A 13,313-nucleotide genomic window follows, 5' to 3' on the forward strand; every position below is an offset into this window, starting at 1 on the left:
AATGGGATTGAATAAATAAAGCACTAGTATCGCTCAGTTTTCTGGTGCCACCCTGTGCTATCTCCAAAGCCTATAAGATACTGTCCTGGGGGACTCTGAACATTCAAGCATGGTATTTCCTTGTCTCTTGCCCCAGCCCCATCACGGGTCATGCCTTCTCAGAGCTGCTGCATAAGGCAACAGATAAGCCAGATGGAAGGAAGGGTCTTTCATTTTACAACTCTTTCGAGTCAGATCGAACAACTGCGATTCTGAAACCCCTGCTTAGCAGGTGCCTAACATTTCCAGTACCTCCAGTTTTGATGCTGAATCTTCTGTAAAGTTCTGTTTCTGGGAAGTACCTCAGGTTTAACAAGGCACTCCCAGGTTTGACAGGAGGAGGTATGATGTGGGGGAACTAGAGCCTTGCCTGTTCTCCTCCGTGCATGACCCAATGTGCTGCATTCTGGGAGTAAGTTAACAGTCTGGGAGAAGGAGACAAAGGGGGGGAAGCAGCCTTTATTTATTGCTCCAGTAGCCCGTGGAAGGAGAAGTTACAGAGAAAATCTTCCTCGTTCCTAACAGGATGGATCATAGGATGGCTATCAGCCAGAATTTGATGTGCCCATAAGAAAGGAAAATGAAGTGCTAGGAGGTGCCCATAAAAAAGGGAAATGAAATGTTTATACGACTTCACAGATTCTGGTTTATTCTCATACTCTCATCCATCCTCTCTAAAGCGCTAAGCACCCTGCTGATGTCTTGTGCGCTCCCATCCCAGGGAAGCAGTCAGATACCATAGTGATGGGCACTGTTTGCAAAGCAGATAGATTAGATAGGCGCAAAAGGATGCATTTTACAGCAGGTCTGGAAAGTTACGGGATCTGGGCCCTAGCACAAACAAGATAACACTTGCCACCAGGAGAGGAAATTCCCATAGAGGTAGTTATTACCGTCATTATACCAAGTGTCACCTGGAACACGTCTCCAGTTCTTGTTGTCCGTGACCAAGGAAGAGGAATTCAGATCAGAACGGGTTCAGAATAGGGCAGTTAGGACGACAGGGGAATGGAGAGTCTGTTTGTGAGTGAGAGTTAAAAGAGCTTTGCTTGTTTAGTTTAGCAGAACAAAAGCTGAGATGGGATGTGTTTGCTCTCCATAAATACGTCACAAGAGTAACACCAGAGAGGGAGCAGAGCTATTTAAGCTGTGGGTCAGTACTGGCACAAGAACAGATTGGTGTAAACTGCCCATGCAGGAAATCAGAAGGTGTTGAACCATCCAAGGAGTGAAATTCTCCTAGGGCCATCTGATGGAAATGAAGAGTCCTAACAGCTTTTAAGATCAAGCCCAATCAATTTATGAAAGGGATCATATAACAGGATTGCCTGTGGTAGCTGGGGCCTGGGCTCAATGACTCGGGATGCCCTTCCAGTCTATGTGCTAAGCCTGTTTTGTGGGCTAGATGAAAGGATTTGGGAACATGGACACAGGAAGGGGTGGGAGAGGAAGACTGAAAATCGAACCGTCTTGTACAAAGCGGTGGCAGTCTGCCAGAGCCCCTCTCACTGACTCTGGATGAGGGGGTCTTCTCTACCAGGAAAAAGTTAGCACTGGACAAAGGGAGAAATCCTGGCCCCACTGAAATTTGCAGCAAAGCTTCCATTAACTTCACTGGGGCCCAGATCTCATACTCCGAAAGAGGAGTCAAAAGGACACGTACATCTTCAGAGTCATAGGGTAGCTGATTAAATACAGCTGCTGCCTTGCTCGTCTATCAGTCATTGATAAAACAGTGCCTTTTAAATATAAGCTGTGGGTAAACTTAACCACAAAAATCAAAACATTTCCTTCCCCAGCCTTTCAAGGCAAACCTTTCTGTTTTCACCCGAGGTAAACAAAGGAAGCCACAATATAAAAAAACAAAACAAAAACCCCTCTAAAGACTTGGCATTACATCTAATTAATAGATTAACGTACAGAAATGCTTTTAACATGTTTTTTTAATTGGCAATGATAAATGCACTTGAACTTTGTTGCTCTGGTAATGTGTTTCTAAATAGTGTACAAGTTACATTCCTTCTCGTCAGAAGCCCCTTTGGATTTCAAGGAGTATTGTGCTTTGGCCAGACCCTTAGGCACTGCTATGTTTAAAATCAGACTTAGGCACCATCCTGCAATGGTTTCAATTTTAGCAGACCCTCTGAAACCCCCTCAAGTGAGTGGGGCTCAGCTGGGCACAGAGGGCACCCTGCAAGTACCCGTCACCGCACCTCACTTAAACTTTGTAGGAGGATGGGTGCAAGGAGAAGGCAAGCGTCTTGTCTGTGCTAGGGCCTAGATCTGGTGGCTTTCTGGACCTGCTGTAAAAGGCACCCATTTTTCTATCTGCCTTTGCAAATGGTGCCCATCACCATGGCATCTGATTGCTTCCCTGGCATGGGAGTGCACGAGACATCAGCAGGGTGCTTAGTGCTTCAGAGAGGATGGATGAGAGTAATCTGGAATCTGTGAAGCTGTATAATTAATGTCCAGCACCCAGCACCGTGGACTTAGGGTTGCTAACTGTGTTTGAATCTGTTCTGGGAGGTTTTGGCACATAATGGATTATGGTGCATAGACTTTACGTGGGGAAGGCAAATGCACATGGCTGTTAAAACCCACTGGACTCCTGTATAAATCGGATTCAACATTCAATAGGCATTTTAACGAATGCCCAGTCATGGATCTCAGAAGTCTCCTGGAGACGTAGGTCTAATCCCCCAAGGCTCCGGGGCAATCCTGCAGGGCTGGTGGCTGGGGGCAGGAATCATGCAAATGAACGAAAGCAGCGCTGTAAATCAAAAATAGAAACGCAAAGCAACGAACCAAAGCAAAAAAACCAAAATCACGAAGGAATCCAAAACAGCAATGCAAACCAAAAAAAAATAAAAACCAATCAGGACGGCTGTTTTCTTGCAAGCATATCTGTGCTCCTGTCTGGCCACAGTCAGCTGGCCGGGGCAGGAAGAGCGGAGATTGCTCGAGCTGAATTTTCTCCGGTCCCTAAATGGGCTGCGAAGCTCCCCGAGCACTTTGCGCACAGTCCCTTGCCCGCGAGCGCATCCCCTCCCGCGCGCCGGGCGAGCGGCCGCTCAGTTCCGCGCCGGCCGGGGGCGAGGTAGGTGCGCGCCGCGGGGCAGCGCTTTGTGCTTGCATCCGAGCTGGTTATTTTTCTTGGCTCTCTCGCAGCGGCTGGGCAGCAAAGTTTTCAGAGGCGCTGGCTCTGCCAGCCATGTGCCGTGAGATGAATGAGAGCAGCCCTTCGCTGCGGGGAGGGCTGGAGGGATTTGATTCCTGCCTTTTTCTTTGTTGCTGAAGCAAATTCAGTGGCTGGCAGGGCTGTGTGGGGAGGCTGCTTTTCACGGGGAGCTGTGGGCTGCTCCGAGTCGCATAGGTACAAGGACTCCTTTCTCTTCCCTTCCCTCTTCGCTGGGCAAAACTATCCTAAAAGTTGTAGGGGTTTCTAAGGGATTCTTGGTAGCGAAGCCCAATGGACTTGAATAATGCTAAACTTTTGTGGTAAGTGGTTTTTTTTTTTTTTTTTAAGTGTTTTTCACCCCCTTGTATAAGAGGGAATTTGCAGAGGATTTTGTAGGTTTGGGTGAAGCAAAGGAACAAAGTAAGACGCCTCCAGACTGTAAAACTGGAGCCCTGGAGCCCTTTCGTGCCATGCCGAAAGAAGCTTCTACCTCCAGGCAGAATCTGGCATGAATGGCATAAATCTCTTTCCATGAGAGGGAAGCAGGCGTGCGGTCCGATATTTTCCTTAATTTTGAGCTCTGATGTAGTGTACGAGTTCCCGGTGAGGACAGCCCCGTTAGTTTGAGAGTCGGCTCCGTCTTGCCTAGTCACAGAGGGTCTGGCAAGTGTAAACCTGGTCTCGACTGCTCTTCCCCATTATTTAATATTTGATTACGGACATGGCAAACGTCGTGTTATCGTACCCTAGGCGTGCATGGGGTTTTGCAAGCCCACTCGAGAGCAAGATCTCCTGAAGAGTTTTCTAAACTGTACTGAGTTGTTTTCCCCCCTCAATCCGGATTATAGCTGCAAAATGAGAAGGTGTGATTTCCTTGAATGTCGGCTTTGCCATTCTTCCATGTAGAAGTGTACTGAAGCACACATGCTCACGTAGTCTGCAGGCGGGTAACACACTCCTCTGCTACCTCTTTTAGCCAAGGATAGATCGTTCAGCCTTGCTGACATGAGCAGTCATCTCTGTTTCAGTGAGACCGCAGGCTACAGGATCAGGGTTTCTGGTTGCCCACTAAACCCCAGATGAGCGCTGGCATTATTTTGACACAGTGTCTAATTCTCCATTGCCTTGCTTTTTATGTAGCACTCTTTTGCAAAGCGAGTGTAAAACGCAACAGTTATGATTTGCTGGCATTTTGCACTGCGGAAATTTGAATGCAAAAGGACCATGCAAGGTGCAGCACAATGGAGATTCAAGCCTGGGACCTGTATGCGAAAAAAAACCCCTTAATTGTCTTCCACCGATATTGAATAAAAAACCAAAAAAGGTGCAGGGATTGCAGCTAGTTATGTACTCCACCAGCTCTTTGCACTCACCCAGAGGTGTCTGGTACTTAATCTGGCCCCTGAGAGAGCAATACATGGAAATCCCTCACATTAAACATGAAGTTTAATATTATTTTAAATTTTCATTTGTCTCAGCTTTGCAGCTTCATTTGATTAAAAGGAAATGAAGGTTGCTTTGTCAATCAGGTTTGTTGACTAAAAAATGTATTTAGCTCCCTCTCTCCCCCTCCGCTAATTATATAAGCTGTAATATATTCAAGAGCAAATAAAACAGAATGGCACATCTGGTTCTAGATGTGGTGCCAGCCTGGAGCTTTCCTGAACACAGACATCCTAAGGAGAGGTTTTCAAACCAATGTTATCATTCCTTTAAAGCGAGTAAGGCTGATTGCAAGATTTCTATTAAAGAAACTATCTTCTGTATCCTTGGATGTAGGATAGAATTGCACTTCTTTTTCCTGCAACACGATTGCGCTGTAAATTAGATATATTTTTCCCAGTGGAGATGTTAACGAAGTCCAGCTGGTAACTTCATTAGATAGGAGGCACAACAACATATTTAAGAGGATAAGAAAGCAGATCTCCTTATGATTAGCTTATGTCAAAGATCGGCCAAATGGATTTTAGATATGTCACAACCTTTATTACCTTAAGTTTCTAAAGAACAGTGTGGGCTGAGCAAATGCATACTTGTGTTTGTGGGAAGCTTGCACAGTCAAGGAAACAGTAAGTTCAGTTTAGTATTGCACGTATTTAGTCTCACCTCCCAGATGGAAGCCTCTGATGTAGTGTTAAATCACACACATATAGTAAAGGAAGGTCGAATAAGCTTAGCAACATAAATCTTTGCTGGTTCATAAGTTTAACCCAGCTGCATCCTCAGAATTGTCCTACTGCACCGGCCCAGCCTTGATTAAATCCTGACTTAGGTTTAGGCCTGCTAAAAAAATCTTGTTTTTGTTGGGGTTTTTTTTCTTTTAAATAACTCAGAAAACAAAAAGAGAAAACAGTATTAAATGCCATACAAAAGTGTTCATTGGAGTGGGACACTGAATTTGGTTCATCTGTGTAAAAGAGGTGTTCCGATATAATAATACCTCACTTCTGATGCATTAGTAATTTCCAGGTGCCTCGCACAGGGAGAACTGCACTGCACATATGGAAAACAAATGCAGAGAGCTGGTGGGACTTGCCTGACATTACTCAGCAGGCCAGTGACAGCTGAGAATCAGTGTCAGGTCTCCTCTGTCCCAGTCCCATGTTCTGTTGTGTAGACGACTTTGACTCATGCTGCGAGAGTACCCCTGGGTTTGCTGAACTAGGGCTCTGTTACCCGGAGCAGTCGAAACCAGGTAAGTTAGATTCTGCTGCATTGCGAAGTTCCACGTCCAAATCCTCTCCTCTCCAGGCCTTTCAGTAGGGGGGCTCTAAATGGGCAAGGATGTCCTGGGTCCAGACACCTGGCAGCGAGAGTGTCCTATCAGGAGAGGAAAGGCTCGCACAAGTTCAAAAGTGGTCAAGAAAGCAAGCACCGATACGGAGGGCCAGGGAGGTAGAAACTCTCCTACTCTATTCACTCTGGAGCAGGAATCCTTACGCAGCTGAGACCAATTTTCATGAAGATGCTTTGTTGTTAAGGAGCCAAATTTACCCAAATTCCTTTCTTACAGAACCTCCACGCTAGAACGGTGTCACCTCCATTTCTTCATCCAAGCAACAACTGACACTTCAAAGGCTGGAGCTGCCTGAGTTGCTGCCTGACTTTCCTCTAGTTGACCAAGGAGACGTTTTAAACATATACTTCCCTCTACCCAGTTACCGAGCCAAGTGACTTGTTATGATGGATCTCACATGGACATGGTAGGTGCATATGCAGAACTTTTCAGTAAATCTCATTTTACTCTTAGCTATAGGTGCTGTGTATTCAGAGGAAAAGCATTTCTTACAGCTTTATCTATTACAATCGCCACTAAAACACTCTGCCCTTTTAAGTGAAAACAGCCACTTAGGAAAGTCCTCTCAAAGCAAAGACTTTCCTATTCACAAGGAGTAAACTGATGGTCCTGTTAGTCTTGCTAGAGTATCATGAGTAGAGTTTCCTGCTCTAAAACCCCAAGCTGGTGTCAGTCAGCCCTGGTATTACTCTGCTGCATGAAAGTACAAAGGCTGAGGATCTGGCCTTGTACTTTCCAAGGATGCATACACTGAACACACACGTGCTTTCAATAGTCTCTGTTTATTTGACTTAGCTGAGTTTATTTGTTTAAAATGACCATTTGCCCACTTATATCCTGCTGTAGACAAATATGCTGCCCCTCTGAAGTCTGTGGGAGTTTTGCCATTGGCTATGGAGTCAGGTTCTATCTGGGGGTGACCTTTGATATACTGTAGGCTTGTTTGTGCTTTGTTATTCTGAACATGAATATGTCTCTTCTGACATTGTCAAGCCCCATGTGAAGCACCCATGTGATGTGCTGCTTAAAAAGAAGACTTATATGGGACCAGAATGGAAGCAGAAGAGCCCGGATTCTTATAACGGGCAGGAATAGACCAGTAAAGGAAATGCATATTAAATGCTTTTAAAATGAACAAGTACGTTACAGGCTTGATCCGAAGTGCCTTCAAGTCACTGGGAGATTTCCTACTCTTCTGTGGGCTTTGGCTAAATTCCCAGCTGTTATGGTGCACCTGGTAAAAAATAAACACTTCAACATTACATTGGGAAGTCATTTCACTTTTAAAAAACATGCTGAGAACATCTAAGGCAGAAGTTGTGTTCAGTAAAATTAAAGGTTCTGGTACAGTGACTAGAGCTGAAAGATGGGATGATGAGACAAACTCCCCCTGCCCTGCACCTTTGCAGTGGCTTCCAGGAGTATGAAGTGGGTACACCGTGTCACCTTTGTGGTTCAGAAGTTTCACAACTTTTTGTCCATTCACATCACTGCAAGAAGGGCAGAGCAATGGAGAATCAGGTCCCACTCCCAGTCAAAAAAAGATATAGCATTGGTCTTCTAGCCCTACCCGCAGTTCTCCTGGCTTCTTTCAACAGTAGCAGGTGTTAAAACATGGTTTAAAGTTCTAAGAACAGAGCAACAATATCTAGAGCGTCTCCAGAGGTGGTTAATGAATAGCATCTATGGCAATGGTGTACCTACAATGCTGTTGTCTTTTATTATCTAAGAGTGGACTCCTGTGCCTTCCTCTGAACAAACCAAATGTCTTCCAACTCCTGTTGTTGTCAGCGGGAATTGAAGGAGCTTTGTATTTCCAGGAGTTGCTAAGTACCATGGGGGATCAAGCATGCTGCATAACAACAATATGTGGCAGTGTAAATGGTTATTCCCAACGCTTTATTGTAAGGCTCTTCAAGGCTGGCCAAGGCAGAACCTCCATCCTTCCCCCCCCTGGGATTAAGAAAATTTCTGACCAAGCTCTTCACAGTTCTTCCATGTAATCCCATGTGTAACCTGGTGTGCAGGTAGCATCTCTCAAAAGTCTTTAAGAGAACACAGGAAGTCGTATAGTCATACACGATATCCAGAGCCATAACAGAGTGCTCTCTATCATACCATTAGCGATGCTCTCCATCATACTGTTAGCGACAAGAGCATGAATGTAGAGGAAAGAGAAGCGGAATGAAAGGAGCAGACGGCTAAACCCCTAGTGACGCCTGCAAATGTATCTTGGGTATATATGTCCCCAAATATATATATTTTTCAAACCTTAAAGGAATAGCTGCAGCATAAAATTTACTCTTCTGTGAGTATTTGTAAATACGTATCTTGCATGAACCAAGTTCTTCTTCTCCTCTGCAAGAGCAGAGATTTTGCAGGGTCAATAGTAACATGCAGACATTTCTGTTATTTAGAGAGAGGAACACTAATTTCTCCATTCTTTGGCATTTGCCTGAGATTGGCAAAGGAGCTTAAATAAGTCAAGTGATCAGCTTTCACTTAACTCCCATGGGTTCCTTGGCAGCCCCAACTGCTGTCTAGTAAAACTCATCCTTACATGGTCAGTTGGATCCCAGTCCTGAAATAGTCTTCATGAAAACAGGTGCCTGTATATAGCCCCATGGATTTTAGTGGAACTCCACGGACCGTGAAGGGGTGAGTGAGCCACATTGTAATTGAAACAGGAGCGCATAAATAAAACCACAAAAAATGGCAGGGAAGAGACCCTAAGGACATGTGTAGGTCCTGAAACCATTATTTCATTAAACTGTCTGGGTAGTGAGTTGATGTTCTCCCATTAAGGGCTGCTGGGCAGTTTAATAATATTAAACAGAGTTTTTACAAGAGCCTATGACAGTTTGCATTTCACCTTAATCCCATAGGTCCTTTTAAAATAAATCCAAGCCCAGATGTATTGAAACCCCAGTAGGCAGATAAGGCAGGATTACAGAGGAGGCCAGCTCCATGCTGCATTTGCCTGTGGGGTATATAGAAACATCTAATCCAGACACCTTTTCCTAGATTGACTTGAAAGACTGTTCAGTTAGTATCAGCAGTAGATTACTGATGGGCTTCCTGGTGGCAATTCAGAGGTGTCAAAGAGGAGGGATTCTGGGAAGAGTTAGACGGGATTGAAATACAAGCAGCAATTTGTCTTTCTTGGCACTTCGGTTCTGCAGAGATAGGCACCTTACGAGCTGTTATTAATCATAATAGCTCTACATTAATCCTCACTACTTCACTACGGATTGGAGCCCTTCAGCACTGGGCAAACCAGAAACAAGGAAGAGAGTTCCTGTTCACAGGCTAGGACTTGTAATGGGACCTGAGAGAATTGAATGCCCGATTTCCATTGTAACGAAATGGGATTTGGAAGCCTGAGTCCCATTGCATTTTTCAGAAAACCCAGATACAATATGTATGAACTTGCTAATATTCCCATGCAAGTTTAACTTTACTGTGGGTGCATCTGTATAAAATGTCTTAATGCACAGTGGACTGTTCTACTGTGCATCAATATGTCACAGCAAAAACCATGCTACTGCACAGTAGAATTAGTCTACTGTGCATTAAGTGTCACAAAACACGTTCGCTTTTGCTACTGTGCGTTAGCACAGCTAGTGCATCCTTATCTAGTACCTCATCTTACAAATACTAAACTTAATACACAGTAGCAAAGGCACATTGATAAATATGTAGACATGCTCTCTGAGTAGTCTACAGTGGGAAAGCCTAGGATAAGTAGATCTATAAACTAGGAATAATGGGTGATTGTCCAAATAAAAAAAAAGTTAAAATACCAAGTGAGATTTTTCATCTCCAAATCAACAGCTTCAAATTTAGCTTCTAAAAGAAGACTGAAAATTGAAATTGGTATAAAGAGCATTAAAGATGCATGAGTTTTTGGTCAAACCTTTGTATTTATTTACGCTGTGGATATTTTCAAGCTGAGGTTACTCGGGGATGTGTTTAAAATTAATGGGGATTGATATCTAGGTTCCCTGTGCAGGTTTGAAAGTTTCAGCCTTGATGCCTCAGGGCTAGATTCTGCCTCCAATGAGCATGTTCTTGCTTCATGGGGGGAGAAGAAGGCCTATCAATTAGAGCACTTTGCCACAAATGCAAGTCACTTTTGCCAGCGTCCAAGTAGTTTTCAGAAAGGGAAGGGGGAAAGGAAGTGGAGGGAGTTCTGTTTGGGGGTTTTCAGCCCCAGCTGGAGGTTGGGGGCAGGTGTATTGGAGTCTCCCCCCCACTCTGAGGTGGGGTCCCCAATTCACCCATCCCACCCTTCAGCGCTGGCTGGGGCACCCCTAAAAGAGCTCCCTTTGCACCCTCCCATTCTGAACTGGGAGGGAGGAGGGGCTGGTACTAGGGGGAATCAACTGCAGGCTGCAGCCAGCAGCTAGGTACCCCTTCCCCCTGGAACCAACCGCGAACTTCTGTTTGGTCCGGGGGGTTGTTGTAACCCAGAACGCATCCTGAAAAGTGTTCACAGGTACAGCAGGGAGCTGCAGTTCTGTCTGCTCTCCTTAGTCTCCCTGTGCTTCTCTGCCCGGTAAAACCTCAGTGAAGCGCTGTCCTACGTCCCAGGCATGCTGACAATAACTACATTAAAACCAGAGAGGCCACCTGAGAGAAGAACTACCACTCTGAACTGATTTCATGTCCAGTGGGTACGTGAGGTCTAGTTGGCTCTGAGCATTGGGGCTTGAAGCCAACATTTCTTGTGCTCACAGCAACCTGTTGTCAAAGAAGCTGTGATCAAAAGTGATTTTTTCAGCCAATGTACATGTCACCTCCCAAGAGACATGTGTGTTACATGCAGTTATGCAAGCTTCAATGCTCAGTGTTATGAAACTGCAGATAAATACTTGGTATTGCTCAGTTGGTATATTCCCTGGTGACATCTGCTCATCTGGATGGTGATATGCTATTTATTATGTACTAGGAGAGAACAAAGACCTGGAAGAAAACTGTGTGGAAAAAAAAAAAAGGATGTGAAATCTCATGGTTTATAAAGCCTTTCTAAATATCGCACAGGTCAGACTGTAAAGAGCTCCCTGGATTTTGTAACCACACTTCCCTATTTATTACATACAGTTAATTATAAATAATTGGATGACAAAAAACATTGGAACATCAAGTTGTTGTTTTACTATTTGCTATTTTGTATTTTAATTTTAAAAGAAAACTAGATGCTGCCTTTATTTTGGGTGAGATTCATTCAACTTTTCCTCTTCATTAGAAACACTAGATCTACCAGAGTTTAAATAGATGCTTTGCTCTACATAGGCAGGTCACTAGTCCATTGGATTACCACAAACTGTATGCTAAATACATGCTTAAATCTTTGCAGGACTTGGGTCTAAATATGATTAGTACAGGTGAGCACTGTAGCAATGCCAATATATTAAAATATGGCTGTATCCTTCTACACCTTTTTTACTGTGGCATGCAAGCAAAACCAGAGTGTTTTCGTAGCTCTGCGAGTCAGGGTCTGTGCAAATGTGTACATAAACTTAACATCAAGTATAAGCCCATGAAAATCGATTCTAAATCACAGCAATAAGCAGGGTGATGTGTGTGTTTAAAACTAAGGCCAAGGATGAATCTTTGCCAGGTAAGAACCTGTGTTTGCACAATACCTAATCCTGTGTATGTGTAAGCCTGACTGGGACATCATTAATTAATCATTAACTACTTGTCACTTGAATACATGCATCTTCTTTCCACAGCAGAAGGCCTTTTCAGCAGAACTTGGCCTAGACTAAGAGCTCACTAAGGAAGACAAGAAGTGGAAGATGACAAACGAGCCCATTAAAGAGCTGCTGGGAGCTCCCAAGTACCCTGAACCCATCACAATGGAGAAGAGCAATAACAATGAATGCGTGGTAACCACGATCCCCTTGGTCAGCGAATGCCAGCTGACAGCAGCGACGGGAGGGGCAGAGCTCTCTTGCTACCGTTGCACTATCCCCTTTGGGGTGGTCATCCTTATAGCAGGGGTGGTGGTCACCGCCGTGGCATACAGCTTCAATTCCCATGGATCCGTCATCTCGGTGTTTGGACTGGTCCTTTTGTCCTCAGGACTGCTTCTCCTGGCTTCTAGCGCCGTGTGCTGGAAAGTCAGGCAAAGAAATAAGAAAGCAAAGAGACGGGAGAGTCAAACGGCACTTGTGGCGAATCAGAGAACCTTGTTCGGTTAAAGACGACCAGGAAAATCCCGGAGAGGAGAGATCTCTTGTGTGTCTGTCTGACTATTTATTCATGAGTTGGTCTGAGGGATTATTCTTCACAATGGAAATAGATGGGATGGATTGAGAGAGAGACTCTAGGAGCATCTCTGGAATTGGTGGTTGATATGACTGAATGATATTTCTTGCCAAGACAGGGAAAGAAAAAAATTCTCTTCTCCACCCCCTCCACCCCCCAACCAATTCATGGAAAATGATTTCATCGTAACGGCAGTCCAGAGCTGCAGTCAGCGCTCTGAGGATAGGGGAGAAAGTGGAGCCCTGTGAAAATGAAGAAAACAATCTGAACTGACCTGATGGGACAAAACCTGCTTAAAAATAATGCATGCTTGTGAGGGGTGGACTGAGAGAGGACAGATTACCGTCGCACGTCTGGCCAGATTGCCTTTGATTTATATTGTTCCCTGAAACAACAAACAAGCAAACAAAAACTGTGATTGCTTCATAAACCGATTCTTGGATCTCGGGACATCTTTTGGGTTTGTTCCAGTGATTATATCTGTGGTACTTTTTTTTTCTCTTTTAAACAGACAGTAATATTAACTTGTTTTACTGTTGACTAGATGTAGGTAGCTATTCATAATATTTGTCCAACATAAATAACAAGGTATGAGTATAGCTTAAAAAAAGAAAGTGAGACTTCTTTTGTAAATTAAAGTGGTTGGATTTAGCACTTTTGAGGATTTTGATATAAAAAAGTTGTATATTTCATTAAAATAATAAACATTCAGTGCTGCTAGAGCTTTAGAAACTCTGGTATTGTTCATTGTCATCTGGACAATTTCAACTCCAATTCTTTTTACTTCACATATGGTGCTTTACGAGCTCCTTAGGATATTCCTTTATTGAGCAATAGCATTTTCAAATGCACAACTTGGCCAATCTGCGCTGCATGTTCAGACCATGTATTTGATTTGATGCCCTATTGTTTTCACATCCTTGTTAAATATTGATGTACTGGAGGACCGTTAAGGCAGACAGATGTTCAGTTAGATGTACAAGCCAACTGAGGTGGTGAATGATGAATGATTGATAGGAT

General features: G+C 44.1%; 1 protein-coding gene across 2 annotated transcripts; it reads left to right on the forward strand.

The window, feature by feature from the left end:
* Positions 1-5,589: 5,589 nt before the first annotated feature.
* On the forward strand, positions 5,590-13,021 carry TMEM100 (transmembrane protein 100). 2 transcript variants are annotated; one of them, XM_019542444.1, is made up of 3 exons: positions 5,591-5,915; positions 6,234-6,423; positions 11,756-13,021. In XM_019542444.1, the coding sequence occupies exon 3, from the start codon at positions 11,822-11,824 to the stop codon at positions 12,224-12,226; it is 405 nt and encodes a 134-aa protein (XP_019397989.1). In that variant the 5' UTR covers positions 5,591-5,915; positions 6,234-6,423; positions 11,756-11,821; the 3' UTR covers positions 12,227-13,021. The 2 variants fall into 2 exon arrangements, with proteins under 2 accessions (XP_019397990.1, XP_019397989.1); XM_019542445.1 differs by having other exon boundaries at positions 5,590-6,423; positions 11,759-13,021.
* Positions 13,022-13,313: the final 292 nt, after the last annotated feature.

The sequence above is a fragment of the Crocodylus porosus genome, unplaced genomic scaffold, assembly GCF_001723895.1.
Source record: "Crocodylus porosus isolate Cpor-Errol unplaced genomic scaffold, CroPor_comp1, whole genome shotgun sequence".
Lineage (NCBI taxonomy): Eukaryota > Metazoa > Chordata > Crocodylia > Crocodylidae > Crocodylus > Crocodylus porosus.